The 12,904-nt window shown below is 46.2% G+C and overlaps 1 protein-coding gene across 1 annotated transcript in view; it reads right to left on the reverse strand.

The window, feature by feature from the left end:
- LOC144129760 (cysteine-rich venom protein-like) overlaps nucleotides 1-12,904 on the reverse strand; it is a 54,411-nt gene that overhangs the window by 12,204 nt on the left and 29,303 nt on the right. The window contains exons 4-6 of the mRNA XM_077663839.1: nucleotides 10,431-10,521; nucleotides 5,038-5,213; nucleotides 1,737-1,852 (exon numbers count right to left, since the gene is read on the reverse strand). Coding sequence (XP_077519965.1) covers nucleotides 1,737-1,852; nucleotides 5,038-5,213; nucleotides 10,431-10,521 — 383 coding nt within the window. The remainder of the gene's footprint in view (nucleotides 1-1,736; nucleotides 1,853-5,037; nucleotides 5,214-10,430; nucleotides 10,522-12,904) is intronic.

Here is a 12,904-nt window from a genome sequence, read left to right on the forward strand (position 1 = left end):
ATGAAGTACACTGAACGCGTCCTCCTTTGGCGAGACTAAGTTACAAAATTCATCAATATTGGTGCAATGGGAAAAGGTAGAGTTCATGATTCAAACTAGTTTATCTAAATCGGTAGAATCATGGATTCGAAAAATAGAAGAGACTTCGGTCTTCCTAGCAAAAATTTTTCCATGTTTGACCCAAACAAATTTAAAATTATTTGCCTTGCCTTTCTGCTTAGCCTCCCAAAGTAGTTTCCTGTTTGATGTGGTGAGGTTGTCGTTAGAGTATATTTCAGATAGCTCCCCTTTTTCCACTAGGGGCATGATCTGGCTTCGATGACTCATCCATTTTTCTTTCGCAGCGACAGAAATGAATCTCACCAGCAGAATTGGTTTTTTGTCTTTTTTCTGCGGGAGAGAATGAGCTGCTTCAATATCTGAGTCAGTTAGCTCAACTTTCAGCTTCTCTGCTAAGTTTTTTAGTGCGTCAGACACCTGCTCACCTTGCTTTAAGAGAGAACCCCTGTATTTTTAAGTTCTGCAGCCTGCTATATTGCTCCATGTCGTTAATCCCTTTCTGAAGGTGTCGTAGTTGTTCATTTTGGCCCGCCGCTGTGGTGTTCAGAGTAAGCACTTCATCTTGAAGCTTCTGGATCGTGGTCTTTCCAGACTGCGAAAATATTCAACGTCGCAGTGGCTTTTAACAACCTTTTTAACAGCCTCGAAGCCAGAGGTTGGTCCCGTCAATACCTGAGCTCTTGACTCTCTATTCTGGAAGGTACCTTTCGGACTTATCCGGACATTACATTATGCCGTGAAGAAAAGCGGTTGACAGGGGCTTAAAATCCCCATTTGTAGCATAAAACACAGACCTTGAATATTCATACCCGCTCACTGTACCTCCAGATTTGTGAGCTGATGAACTAAATCGTAAATGATAAAATCTATTCATTTGTACGGATAAATATTCCCAATAAACATACCGGGTCAAAGCAAAGGCAAAATAAAAGCTGGTGACTGATAATTTTTCACCAAGCCGCATACCTTGTCCTATAACTGACATGGTCCAAGTTTTAAAATCAAGCCCGCCGGAAAACTCCACGCCTTCGTTTCAGATGTGCAGCTTACGAGTAGAGTAGTTTAAAGGGCTGCTTTGAACAATGTCAGTTTGTATGTAACTTTTCCGGCACCTCTTCCACCGCATGAGGGCTCGCACAAAGCGCATCGCACACCACAGAAAGTGCAGAGCCCATCTCTGAAAATTTTCCTACCCTTTAGTTTAGGTGCCACAGCACCCTTTGTCGTTTTGTTTGGATCTGACCACTTCAGTGAGTGTTTCGATTTCCAAAAACTTGATAAATCTGAAAAAAGCTCACATTCTGGCTTGCGGGCATTTAAGCATAACAGCACTCCTTCAACCGTTAATTACGTTTGACTTGCAAGCGTTGAAGAATGGTGTAGTCGTAGTGTCTGTTATTCAATCATTTCAACAGCGCGTGCTTGCAGGAGGCGTTTGAATATCTTTGCCGCTCTGTAGTACAATGACGCCAACAGGTCGGTGCTGTGATTAATGCAGTTTCCACCACTGTGAGTGACTGGCCTTTATAACTGGTTTGTGCCATTGAGAACAAAATAAAACGACTTTTTGTGACTAGTTTTCAAGAACCAGAGGCGTCACAAAGTTATGACCCAGCAGTTGCATCACAGAAATTCAGTATATTCTTTTACTCTACAACAAAGTACAAACAACATACCCAGGCGCATAGTTGCACGCGAACAGCTTCTTGAAAGGGAATTGCGGCTGAGGGTCATTTTGAAGCTTGTAATGCGTGTAACCGCAGCCAACGTACCTTGTTTGCGCCCATGTTACCTGCAAGTCAAGAAAACAAAACTTGGTTTACGTTCTCTGCTGGTAAAAAAAACAAATAAAATCCTGCCGAAAGATATGAAGGAGTAGTAACTGCAATGGTGTTGCCGCTACAGCACTAGTAGAATTCCCTTACAATGGGCCCGAACCATAACGGCCAGTTCTCGCACCCAAAACGCCTGTCTGGCTCCACACTCGCAAGGACTTGTTCTCCAGTCAACCTTGGCTTTACCATAACCCCGTCGCCATTCATTGGTCGTGATATATCTTCCCGTCCTGGGCAGATATAAACACGGCGCCGGGCGGGTCTTTTCTGCGCTCGGAAGTTGCGTGCATTATGTTCTTGGGTGCGCAGCCGGAAAAATGATGTAGGAAAAAGAAAAGAAGAAATGAGTGCATCTTCAAGCGCAAAGCCCCGTTTGTTGCATTTGGCGTCGGGGTTTTCTAAGAGTTGCCACTGTCCTGAGGTGCTTTAAACATAGGCCAGACCGGAAGCTGTACTATAGAAAGTTTAGCAGATCCCAAGAGAGTACTTGGAGCGGATTCTCTCAACCTGCCGAAGGATTGCCGCACGTACGGTAAAAAGACCTATTGGGTCGACTTACATATCGGGTCTTCAAGTCATGAAATTCTTTCATATGCGCCTAAATAGTGCTTACTGCATCACCCATACTTCCGTAGGATTGACTAATTGAGAATTCGAATATTTAGTCTCATGACTTCACTTTCAGTGATAAACTTTGTGGTTTGGTTTTCTACGCGTGGTGTAAAATGTGGTTATTGCTTTTTTGTGTTTTTGTGCCGTGTAGCGTACCTTTCTTGGATAAACTTGAGTTGCGATTTAGCACTTCTCATTGTAATTTATTTCTTCCCCCGTGTGTCGCCTTTCGTGCTTTTTTTCAGCTTTGAAGTTTTGACAAACCTTACGCTCGTCCTATCAGGCCTAACCCTGCACTAACTGGCGGAGCAGCTGCCGGCGGCGTGGCGCCGTGGCTCATCACGTGGGTCGTCGAGTGGTTGGTCACGTGACCAAGTTATACTCGGCCAGCTGTAGCTATCGCGTCACTCCAGGTTTATCCAGAGCTAAACCACCGCCGATGTTTTTTTTTTTCAGCATGATAGGGAAAGCGTTTTCCTCGCTAAATATTACAACACTTTGACACCCAAATAAAGAAAATTTTCAATGACTCACGACACGATCTCTGTCATGAATTCTGACACGCATCTGAATTTTTTGCACGAAAGCACATTAAGGAAAGTAGCTTGCGCAAATTCTTCACGCCTAATGATCCCCTAGAATGTCAGAACTCTATGGGCAGCAGTTGGTGTGCCTCGGTTTTCTCACCACCCCCAGTCTCTGGTGCTCACGACCAAACTATTCCATCCGGGAACCACTGGCTTCTGCTGAGTCGCACATAAAATATCTTTCGAAAAATGTTCCGACTTTTTAAACAGGCACCACATTTAAACACGCAAAAGTAACCAATGAAATATCCACGGCACACTGACCTGAATTCTTATGAGTTACATTTAGAGGGGTCCAATGGTTCATCATCAACTTCAATACGCCCACTGCAGGAAAAATGCCTCTTCCATTCCCCTCCAATAAACCCTGTCATTTGCCAGCTGCGCCCACCATATGCCCCAAACTTGTTAACCTCATCCGCCCACCTAGATTTCTGCCGCCCCCTGCTACGCTTGCCTTCTCATCGAATCCACTCCAAACCTTAAGAACCAGTGGTTATCTTCCTTTCGTAGTACATGCCCTGCCCAAGCCCATTTCTTGCTCTTGATTTCGACTACGATGTCACTAACGTGCGGTTGTTCCCTCACCCGCTCTGCCCTCTTCCTGTCTCTTAACGTTACACATATCAATTTCCATTCCATGGCTCGCTGTGTTGTCCTTAAGTTGAACCCTTTTCTTTAGCTTCCACGTTTCTGCTGCATAGATGAGTGAGCACCGGTGAGATAAAGCAGTTGTATACTTTTCTCTTGAGGGACATTGGTAAAGTGCCATTCACGATATGAGAGAACCTGCCATATGCGCTCCACCCTTTTCTTATTTTTCTAGTTATTTCCCTCTGATGATACGAATCAGCGGTTACTAACTACCATAAGTGGACATATTCCTTTACCACTTCCAGCACCTCGCTACCAATTGTGAACTGTTGTTCCCCCCTTGCAAGACTGTTTAACATTACTTTGGTTTTCTGCATGTTAATTTTTAGACCCACCGTTCTGCTCTGCCTGACTAAATCACTGATCATGATTTTCAGCTCTCCTCCTCAGTGACTCAGCAAGGCAATGTCATCAGCGAATCGCAGATTATGTAGGTATTCTCCATCACCTCTTGTCCCCAATAGTTCCCAATTCAAGCCTCGGAATGCCTGCTGTAAGCCGGCGGTGAACAGCGTTGGCGATATCGTGTCTACTTGCCTGACGCTCTTCCTTATTGGAATTTTATTGCTGACTTTACGGACGACCATGGTAGTAGCTCTGCAGTTCCTGTGTATATCTTCCAGTATTTTCACATCAGGCTCGTCTACACCCTGATTCTCAATACATGTACGACTTTAGAGATTTCCACTGAATCAAATGCTCTCTCGTAAACATTGAAGGCTATATATAGAGGTTGATTATATTCTACGCATTTCTCTATCACCTGAATGATTGTGTGAATATGATCTATTTTGGAATATCCTTTACGAAAGCCTGCCTAATCGTTTGGTTGACTAAGACTAAGGTTGCGCTGACTGTTATCGATTACCTTAGTAAATACCTTGTAGGCAGCGGACAGTAAGCTCATCGGCCTGTAATTTTTCAAATTTTTGGCGTCTTCTTTATCAAGAATTAAGATAATGTTAGCGTTCCTCCAAGCTTCTGTTAGGTTTGGGGTCATAAGGCATTGCGTATGCAGGGTGGCAAGTTTTTCCAGCACAATCTCCCCTCCGTTCTTCAACGCATGTGCTGTTACATGACCCTCACCAGCTGCTTTATCTGGTTACATCCAGGCAACTATAAAACCAGACAAAGCTGAATTGAAGCCAAAGAATGATCACCTTCTACGTCGAGCTATAGTCAGGAACTAGCCCTTGGCCACAGAGTTGCGCAGTTTCGGTTTTACGGCCTTAGCGGAAACAACCACCATGCTGCAATGCAAGATATGACACACAACGTGCGTTACGTACCTGCGTGAAATGCAAGACAGCTGGGCCTCTGGCTACTTGAAATGGGTCGACATTTTGAGGACTGAAGTCCTTGTACTCGTCGAACCAGTCTTTAACGCGTCCGGCACCATCCACAGTACGTGTGTCACTCGATTCATAACTGAAGGCAAGGTTCTGGCCAACCACCTGAAATTTGGCTGGTTTGGGGCAATATATATCACGTAGTATAAGTGAGAGGACGCAACGAAACTTTTGAATCGCATTTGAATAAGTATCAGTCGTGACCTAAAACAAAATTATTCTTAACTTGGAACTCCGTAAAAAAAATGGAAGTAACAAGACACCGCTGACGGCTGTCTAGCACGCCTAATTTGGTAGCCGCCGGTAAGAAATTAAGGATTTGGAAATTCTCCACACGCAGACCGTTTCGTAGCTGCTTTATGTCAGAAATTTTTAAAACCTTACTTGTTCTACGCTTCATGTTTATAAATGTGAGCTATTTTTGCACATATTATTATTAGCGATGACGGTACTAATGGCTGTTGAATTACTAGAACTTTAGGGCGCACTATACCGAAGCGAGATTTTGTTTAAGGAGCAGTGAAGGTAAACGAAGGGAGAAATGGAAGCCAGCTACTATTTTCACTAGCGTGTGCGTGTACTTCGTATAATATGAGCGGAGATACAAAAACAGATTGCTCAATAACGAACGCCAAAGAAACTACAAAGTTTGAGATTAATCTGTAAAAGCACAGAAATTCAGAATGCAGACTTCATATGTAAGTCTGTACACACGTGTGTCCGTAAACCTCCGGGAAATGCTTTTTAAGCTTTAAGCTCTATGTAGGCTAAATAAAATGTTAATCTCTAAAGGACAAGTTGGCGAGACTTCTCGGCTGCACTATGCTGCTTGAGGACAAAATGCAGTGCGCAAAGATAAGACGATGGTTTCAACTGAGCTCAAAAGAAAGATATGACACCGTCATGACGTCTTTTCCTTCAATACGTGAAAAAAAATCAAGAAAAGAAAGAACAAGAGCCCAAAATAAAAAACAACAAATTATCAGACCTGAGCGGACCGGCTTAGCGCATTCATCGGCGAAACCTCATTGCCATAGGGGACGGTGGGCCTGTTGTAGCAGGCTCGTTTAGGTTTCACAAGCGACTGCCCCGTCAAGCCTCTCACAGGCCCGTTTTCGTGCTGATACGCGCACGTCATCTGTTATTCAGAAGACACGATGTTCCACAAAAAATTCCAATTTTAAAGTTGTCGAAGTTTTCGCAAAGCGTTCGATTTAAAACTTTCTATCTTTGTATCTATTACGTATTGTTTATTTCTGCTTACTGCAGATAACCGTGAAGTATACGACCTTATTATTTGCTGGCTTCCGCGCCGTGATTTCAATGCTCACAAACTTGCGGGTACAATAAGGTGTAGCATTTATCGGGTGCGCTGCCGCTTAACAGACTGCAGGGCAGCAACACAGGCATTGACTGGTGATTGACGATAGAGATCGGCTTTCCTGTTGCAGTTCGCGATGGTGGTAAGCAGACGCAGAGCTTAACGCTCGCGCTGGAGTAAATCGCACAGCCAATGCCTGTGTCGGGTCTTACGTGGCAGCACACCCGACTAAACGATTTGTTAGTTTATGCACGGAAGGTTTAAGAGCGCTGACACGCGTTGGACAAGCGGCTATGTCACATGGTAAATTTTTATATTTCGCGGGCAGTCGAAGGAAGCGGGAAAAACTGATACGCAATAGATGGAAACTTCAATGAGTCGTTTTGCTGACCTTTTTACGAGTTGCTATTTGGAATTTTGGCTGAACTTCATTGCTTGCGAAGTTGGCTAATCAAGCTGGCCTAATTACCCAATTAAGTAGAATAAAAATAGTGTGACTTGTTTTATGCGGCCGCGAATCTTTGTACTGCTTGTGCATTCTTCAAAGCTTCCGGCACGCGGATTTATCGTTTTATTTGTAATGAAATACACTCCCAGATTTATCTCGGTTGATCGCATTCCTGTGGAGCCGATTCTACGTTGCTCCAGGCTGTTATGGTAATTTTTCATGCCGTATCTCGAAAGTTCGCTATCAGCTTTGAACTGAGCACGGGCAAAAGCGGCAAGCATACAGTTCGACGAACGCCGAGCACGCTTCCTGCTACGCAGCCGCCGAGTCTTTCAGTTCTTTGTGGGAGCAAGCCAATCTAATGCAGAGCTTCGTTTGGAAGCCTTTTTCGCTGTCTTTCTGCACGCGGGACTGCCGTCACCACTACATGACATCTGGTGGAGATGCGGGGTAGCCGTTCATACACCAGAAACGCCGTTCAAGTCGTGACGGCAGTCATCTGCGCTTCGCATCAGAGAACGAGCCCGCAGTTCACCGAACCAGTCGACGTCTTCAAGGAGCGCAACCTCAGTTCGGGACCCTGCTGAGCCGCACCTGACAACGAAAAGACGCGGAAATGTCCAACATGAGCTCGCCACAGATGTCGAACGCGATCATCTTGCCGCAGCCGCGGATGCCAATAGCATTCAATGGCTCCACAAGCGAAGTCCGTTGAAAATGGTTGGACTAATTTGAGCTCGTCGCATCGTTGAATAGTTGGGATGATGCGACAAATACAAAGCTCGTCTTTTTCTCTCCGTAAGACTCAGCACATACATGGTAAAAAAAACCTCATGTCTTCTCTAACGACTTGGGGCCTATTCAAGCCGGAACTCTTGAAGGCATCCGCGATCGTCGTGGGGCACAAAAGAGCTGTACGAGTCCTCGAAACCAGAATCCAGCTCCCGAACGAGTCAGTCCTCGGTTACGTCAAAGATGAACCGCCTCTTTGGTCACGCCCATCTTGAGGTGACCGAGGAAAAGGAGCTGCATGCAGCTTCTAATGCGCAGCGTCAAGGAGCATTTCTTAGTACGCATCGTCTTCCAGCCGCCAAAACCCGTCAAAGAGTTGACGCAACAGCCGCCATGATCGAGAAGACCGTCGACGTCCGGACTCGGCATTACAACCACCCGGATCAAGTCTGTGAAATTCATCCGGACATGAAGAGAACCACCAGTGAGAATTTGCGGGGAGTTTTATCTGTGAAATCGTCCGCGAAGAGTTACAACGACTGCTGCCGTTATCCCCACAGCCGCAAGCACACACTCTCATGGATGCGGTACGGAAAGAACTGGAAGCACTTGACACCCCGACTAGGACGTCCACAGAACCACAGGCCATCCCCCACGCCGCTGCAGTACGCACTCCTGAGCCACAGCGACACCCCCTACGTCCTCTCCAACATGAAAGCTCTGACTCTCGGCCGATGTCGAACATAATGTGAAAACCTGCCGAGATTGTCAGCGACGAAAAACCCCACCCACACGAGCAGCAGGATTTCTGGACCCTATTGAACACCCTTCAAGACCACTCCAGCAAATTGGCAAGTACCTGCTAGGCCATTCCCCGAAGTGAACGCCTTGAAAAAAGGGAATTGTCATAACCGCCGAGTACCTGACCCGTTACGGCGAGGCAAAAGCCGTACTGAACAGAACCCCACATGAAATCGCCAAATTTTTCCTGCAGTGCATTCTTCTGCGACACGGCACCCCCGATGTAGTCATCACTTACAGAGGAGCAGCGTTCACGGCGTAACTGACGCAAGCCATCTTGCGCTGTATTCAGCCAAACATGCCACCGCAGGACAACTACATATTATCCACAGGCCAACGATCTGACGGAGCGCCTCAACAAAGCCTTCGCTGACATGCTCGCCATATATTTCGATGCCGAACACAAGACATGGGACGTCATCCTTCCTGACATTATCTTCGCCTGCAACACGGCAGTGCAGAAGAACACCAAGATGACGCCTTTTAGGCTGGTCCATGGTAGGGAGGCCACAACCAAGCTAAACTCCAGGCTCCCCAATGTTACCGAAGATAATGCCGCCGCCTACCTTCAGAGCGCAGAAGCGCTAAGACTGGCCCGAATACGGATCAAAGCCCAGCAGTGACGTGACGCCAGACCCACGAATACCCAACGCGCAATACAAGCCAGGAGATCGAGTCTCGGTTTGGGCGCCCGTTCACTGCCGCTGATGTAGAGAAAAGCTTTTGCGCCGCTATTTCTTCCAATATACAAGGTTCTTCGTCGGCCACATGAAATGTACTATGAAGTAGTCCCTGAAGGAGTGACTTCATCCCAGCGACACCATGTACGTCCATGTCTACCCTCTAATTAAGCCCTACTATGCGTGCTAAGGAACCATGTGCTTCTACACTCGGTGTTTGTAGTGCACAGCCAGTTTTATTTGTTTCTAGTCACCCTATTTGGTTTAAGTCATTGTGTAGATGCTTCTTTTAAATTGTAGTAATGACGCCAATCCTTGTATTGCTTCTTCATTCTTAAGAGCGGACAGCACGCGGTTTTATCGCTTTGTTTATGGTGCGAGACGTGACCACACTTATCTCTACTGATCTCATCCAGGCGGAGCCCATTTTACGTTATTTTTGACTGTTGTGGTAACTTTGCACGCCGTATGTCGAAATATCGCTATCATCTTTTTAAACTTGAGCACGGCCGATAGCTGGTGGCATGCTGTTCGGCGACCGCCGAGCACGCTTGTTGGTACACCGCCACCGAGTAATTCAGTTGTTTCTGGGCGCGAGTGAGCCTGATAAAGAGTTTCGTTTGGAAGCCCTTTTTGCTTTCTTCCTGCACGTCGGACTGCCGTCACCACTATTTGACAATATATCTGCCAGCAGCTTGCAACTGATACCGTCGCCATCATGCGCCTCGAAAATGTTTTTACACCCTGGCTAAAATTAGCTAGGATGCCCTGTATAATCACTATCGGTTTCAATTAACTGCAGCCAAGAAACTGCATCACGGTTCGATCCCCGGAATACGGGCTTGAGCTTAGTACCGCACCTTTTATTTATACTTGTCTATTATGGAATATAAAAAAACCATATATAAAATAAACCGATGTAAACTTGGGCCTCGCTGACGATGTGTGTTAGTTCTATTAGGTATATGACACCAATGTTCATTTTATAGTGATCTCTGTTCTTTTTATAGTAATCACTGATTACGTGTCGGACTAACGGTGCACGCTATCAGGTAAGCAGTGTACGAGGGCTGGAGTTTATTATAGCTATTGGGCGTTATTTTTGGTGTCCGATTCAAATCCTTTACGCTGACATCCCACTGCTGCTTTTACGGGATAGCGCAGGGGTGAAGTTCTACAGAAAAGCCGGCGCCGGCGTTGCCACTTTTTTTCCTGCAGTCGTTTTCGAGAAACATAAAAGGTATTTGTGTTATATATCTTGGTTCAACAATTTCCGTTAAATCCAACGTCTATACGATTACGGACAGAATGGCTGCCAAGAGTTAATGTTTGGTAGTCTGTGGAAGCTTACACGTAATCCGCTCCTGTTTATCGTCGTGTTTGCTGTCGTCGCATAGATCGCTGAACGCCTGGGCTACTTCAGCGAGCTCGTCGTCCCATTTCTGCAACATAAATGAGAGCGAAAAAATGTAAAAGAATGTTATGAACCCCCTTCTCTCTGATGCTGGTGCTACGAAATTGCTTTATTAATCGCGAAAGTTGTAGAATAAGCAGCAAATTACCAGATTTATTAGAATAAAACGTATGAAAAGGCGGTGGCATCTCGATGACTTGCCCAATTCGATGTTTTGGTGTTATGAAATGACGCTTAAGTGTCGCCAACGCAACGTGTAAGAAAAGTTTCACCGGTCTCCTCTGATATTGCTCTCCGTATATTTCGAATAAATCTCAAGTCCACTACGGAGGCAAGTGGTCCTGGTCCAGCGGATGGTTTATCGTTTATGCTTTATTGGGGTTTATCGTCCCAAAGCGGCTCAGGCTATTCAGGACGGCGTAGTGGACGGCTCCCCAAATTTCCACCACCTTGGATTCATTAACCTGAACTAACATCGCACAGTACCCGGACATCTAGAATTTCACCTCCATCGAAATTCGACCGCCTCAGCAGGGACTGTACCCACGTCTTTCGGGTCACCAGCCGAGCGCCGTAACCACTGAGCCACCGCGGCGGCCGGTTCAACTGAATTATCTGTTCTCTTTGCGGGAAATCATGTTGGACTGGAAGCTGCTTATTCTCGGGACGCACACTATTGCGAAATGCCGAGATCAGGCCTATCCGCGAAAATGAAACCCATCATTTTCTTCCGCATAGTTTTTCATTCTTGGAATAATACCGAAAAAAGGTCGGCATTAATACAACCTAAAATTTAATTTCGTCGAAAATAGTGCAGCGCAAATCGAATGATGTCCACTTGAAAATGTCGAGTAATTACACGCTGGCTTCGTCAAACAATGGCTCAGGCTACTAGGCACAAATCCAAAATTTCTCAAAATGCGGTCAGGTCAAAAAGTAAAGGCATGAGTTGTGTTGCTGCGCATTGAACTGCCGCCCGAGTACGTTGCAGAATAATTCACTTTTTACAACAGTTCCGTTAAAACTTGTGAAGAGGGCCAATAACATACACATTCGAAACTCGCAATAAAAAAGCGCAGTCCAATAAAATAATGAATATAACGCAGGGGAGCCAGTTACTCTTCAAAGCTCGCGTAGAAACCTATGCATCTTATATCATGTTTTTACGAAGTAGAACCTTCCTTCAGCTAGATATAACGCACCCTCAGTAATCCCCTTTAGGAATGCTTCCATACAGATTTCACGCAGTAGATAGTCGCGCACAGCCTGCTCTGTCGAGTTACCCTGCTCTGTCGAGCAACGCACAAAACATGCAGAAAACTTAATTGCCTGGACAGAACTGCCATAGTGGTTGGTGTTCCCGTGTTCTCCTCGCTGCACACTGACCACAGAGAACTCGCGCTGCTTCGCTAACTCGAGATGCACTTTAGTTTCGAGTTTTTCAGCATGATCACAAGGTTCGAAGTGCTTGGCAGTGCTAGGTGCCGTTAATAAAGACTTATAACAAACATACCGCGATCCGCGATCCGTTAACGTGATCCACTTCAGCAGGGCACCACCAGTACGCGCTGATGCAGGCGGGCACGCAGCTGACGGGAACGTGGCGCCATCTGGGGCCCCCCTGGCGTTCTGAGCGCTCGCAGTGGCGCCCGGAGGAAGTGGTTCACGGTAGTGGATAGCGGATCCCGCTATGCTATAACCCTATAATATCGAGATCCCGCTGGATGAATACGCAAAGGGGCGCCAAACCAAAGTCCAGACATTTTATATGCCCAATTGGCGGCAATCATCAAAATCCTCCTATCTGGCGTATGCATTATTCACAAGATATCTCTCATGTAGTGAAGCGTTCAAGCACGCGTGCTAATGATCTCCGCGGTGAATGTGATTTCGCAATAAAATTACTGGAGCGCCCGCTTTTACATAGGTCCGTACCGGCTTCAGCATCCCAAAAAACTGTCAGTGGCTTAAATTGGTTCACCCTGGAATTCAGTGAAATCCAAGGATGCTTGCTTAGCTTCTGTCTGTCTGTTGTTGCCATGAAGAAAGAAAAGGAAAGTGCACAGGCCTGCTCACTGGCTCAAGCCGAGCCACAATCGCTACCACGTGCAGATAGTAGGAGAGTTGAAAGATGGGATAGAAAGACAGGACAGTAAAGACGCGTGGTATAAACACCAAGGCCGATCCCGGAGGCACTGCAATACCGGGCCAACCGGTGGCGGAAGTGAAGCAACATTCAAACTCTCCGCCACATTTCCAAAAACAAGTCCATTTGGGGCCCGTAACAGATATTCTACGGGGTCCGGACAAGTGCTAAGCTTCTGAGGCTCGTCCAAGGCAGCTCCGCTACACGCTCGCCACAGCCGTTCTTCTCCTTTCCTTCTTTCACTCCCTCTTTATCCCTTCCGTAA

The sequence above is a fragment of the Amblyomma americanum genome, chromosome 4 (assembly GCF_052857255.1).
Source record: "Amblyomma americanum isolate KBUSLIRL-KWMA chromosome 4, ASM5285725v1, whole genome shotgun sequence".
In the NCBI taxonomy this organism is placed as follows: domain Eukaryota; kingdom Metazoa; phylum Arthropoda; class Arachnida; order Ixodida; family Ixodidae; genus Amblyomma; species Amblyomma americanum.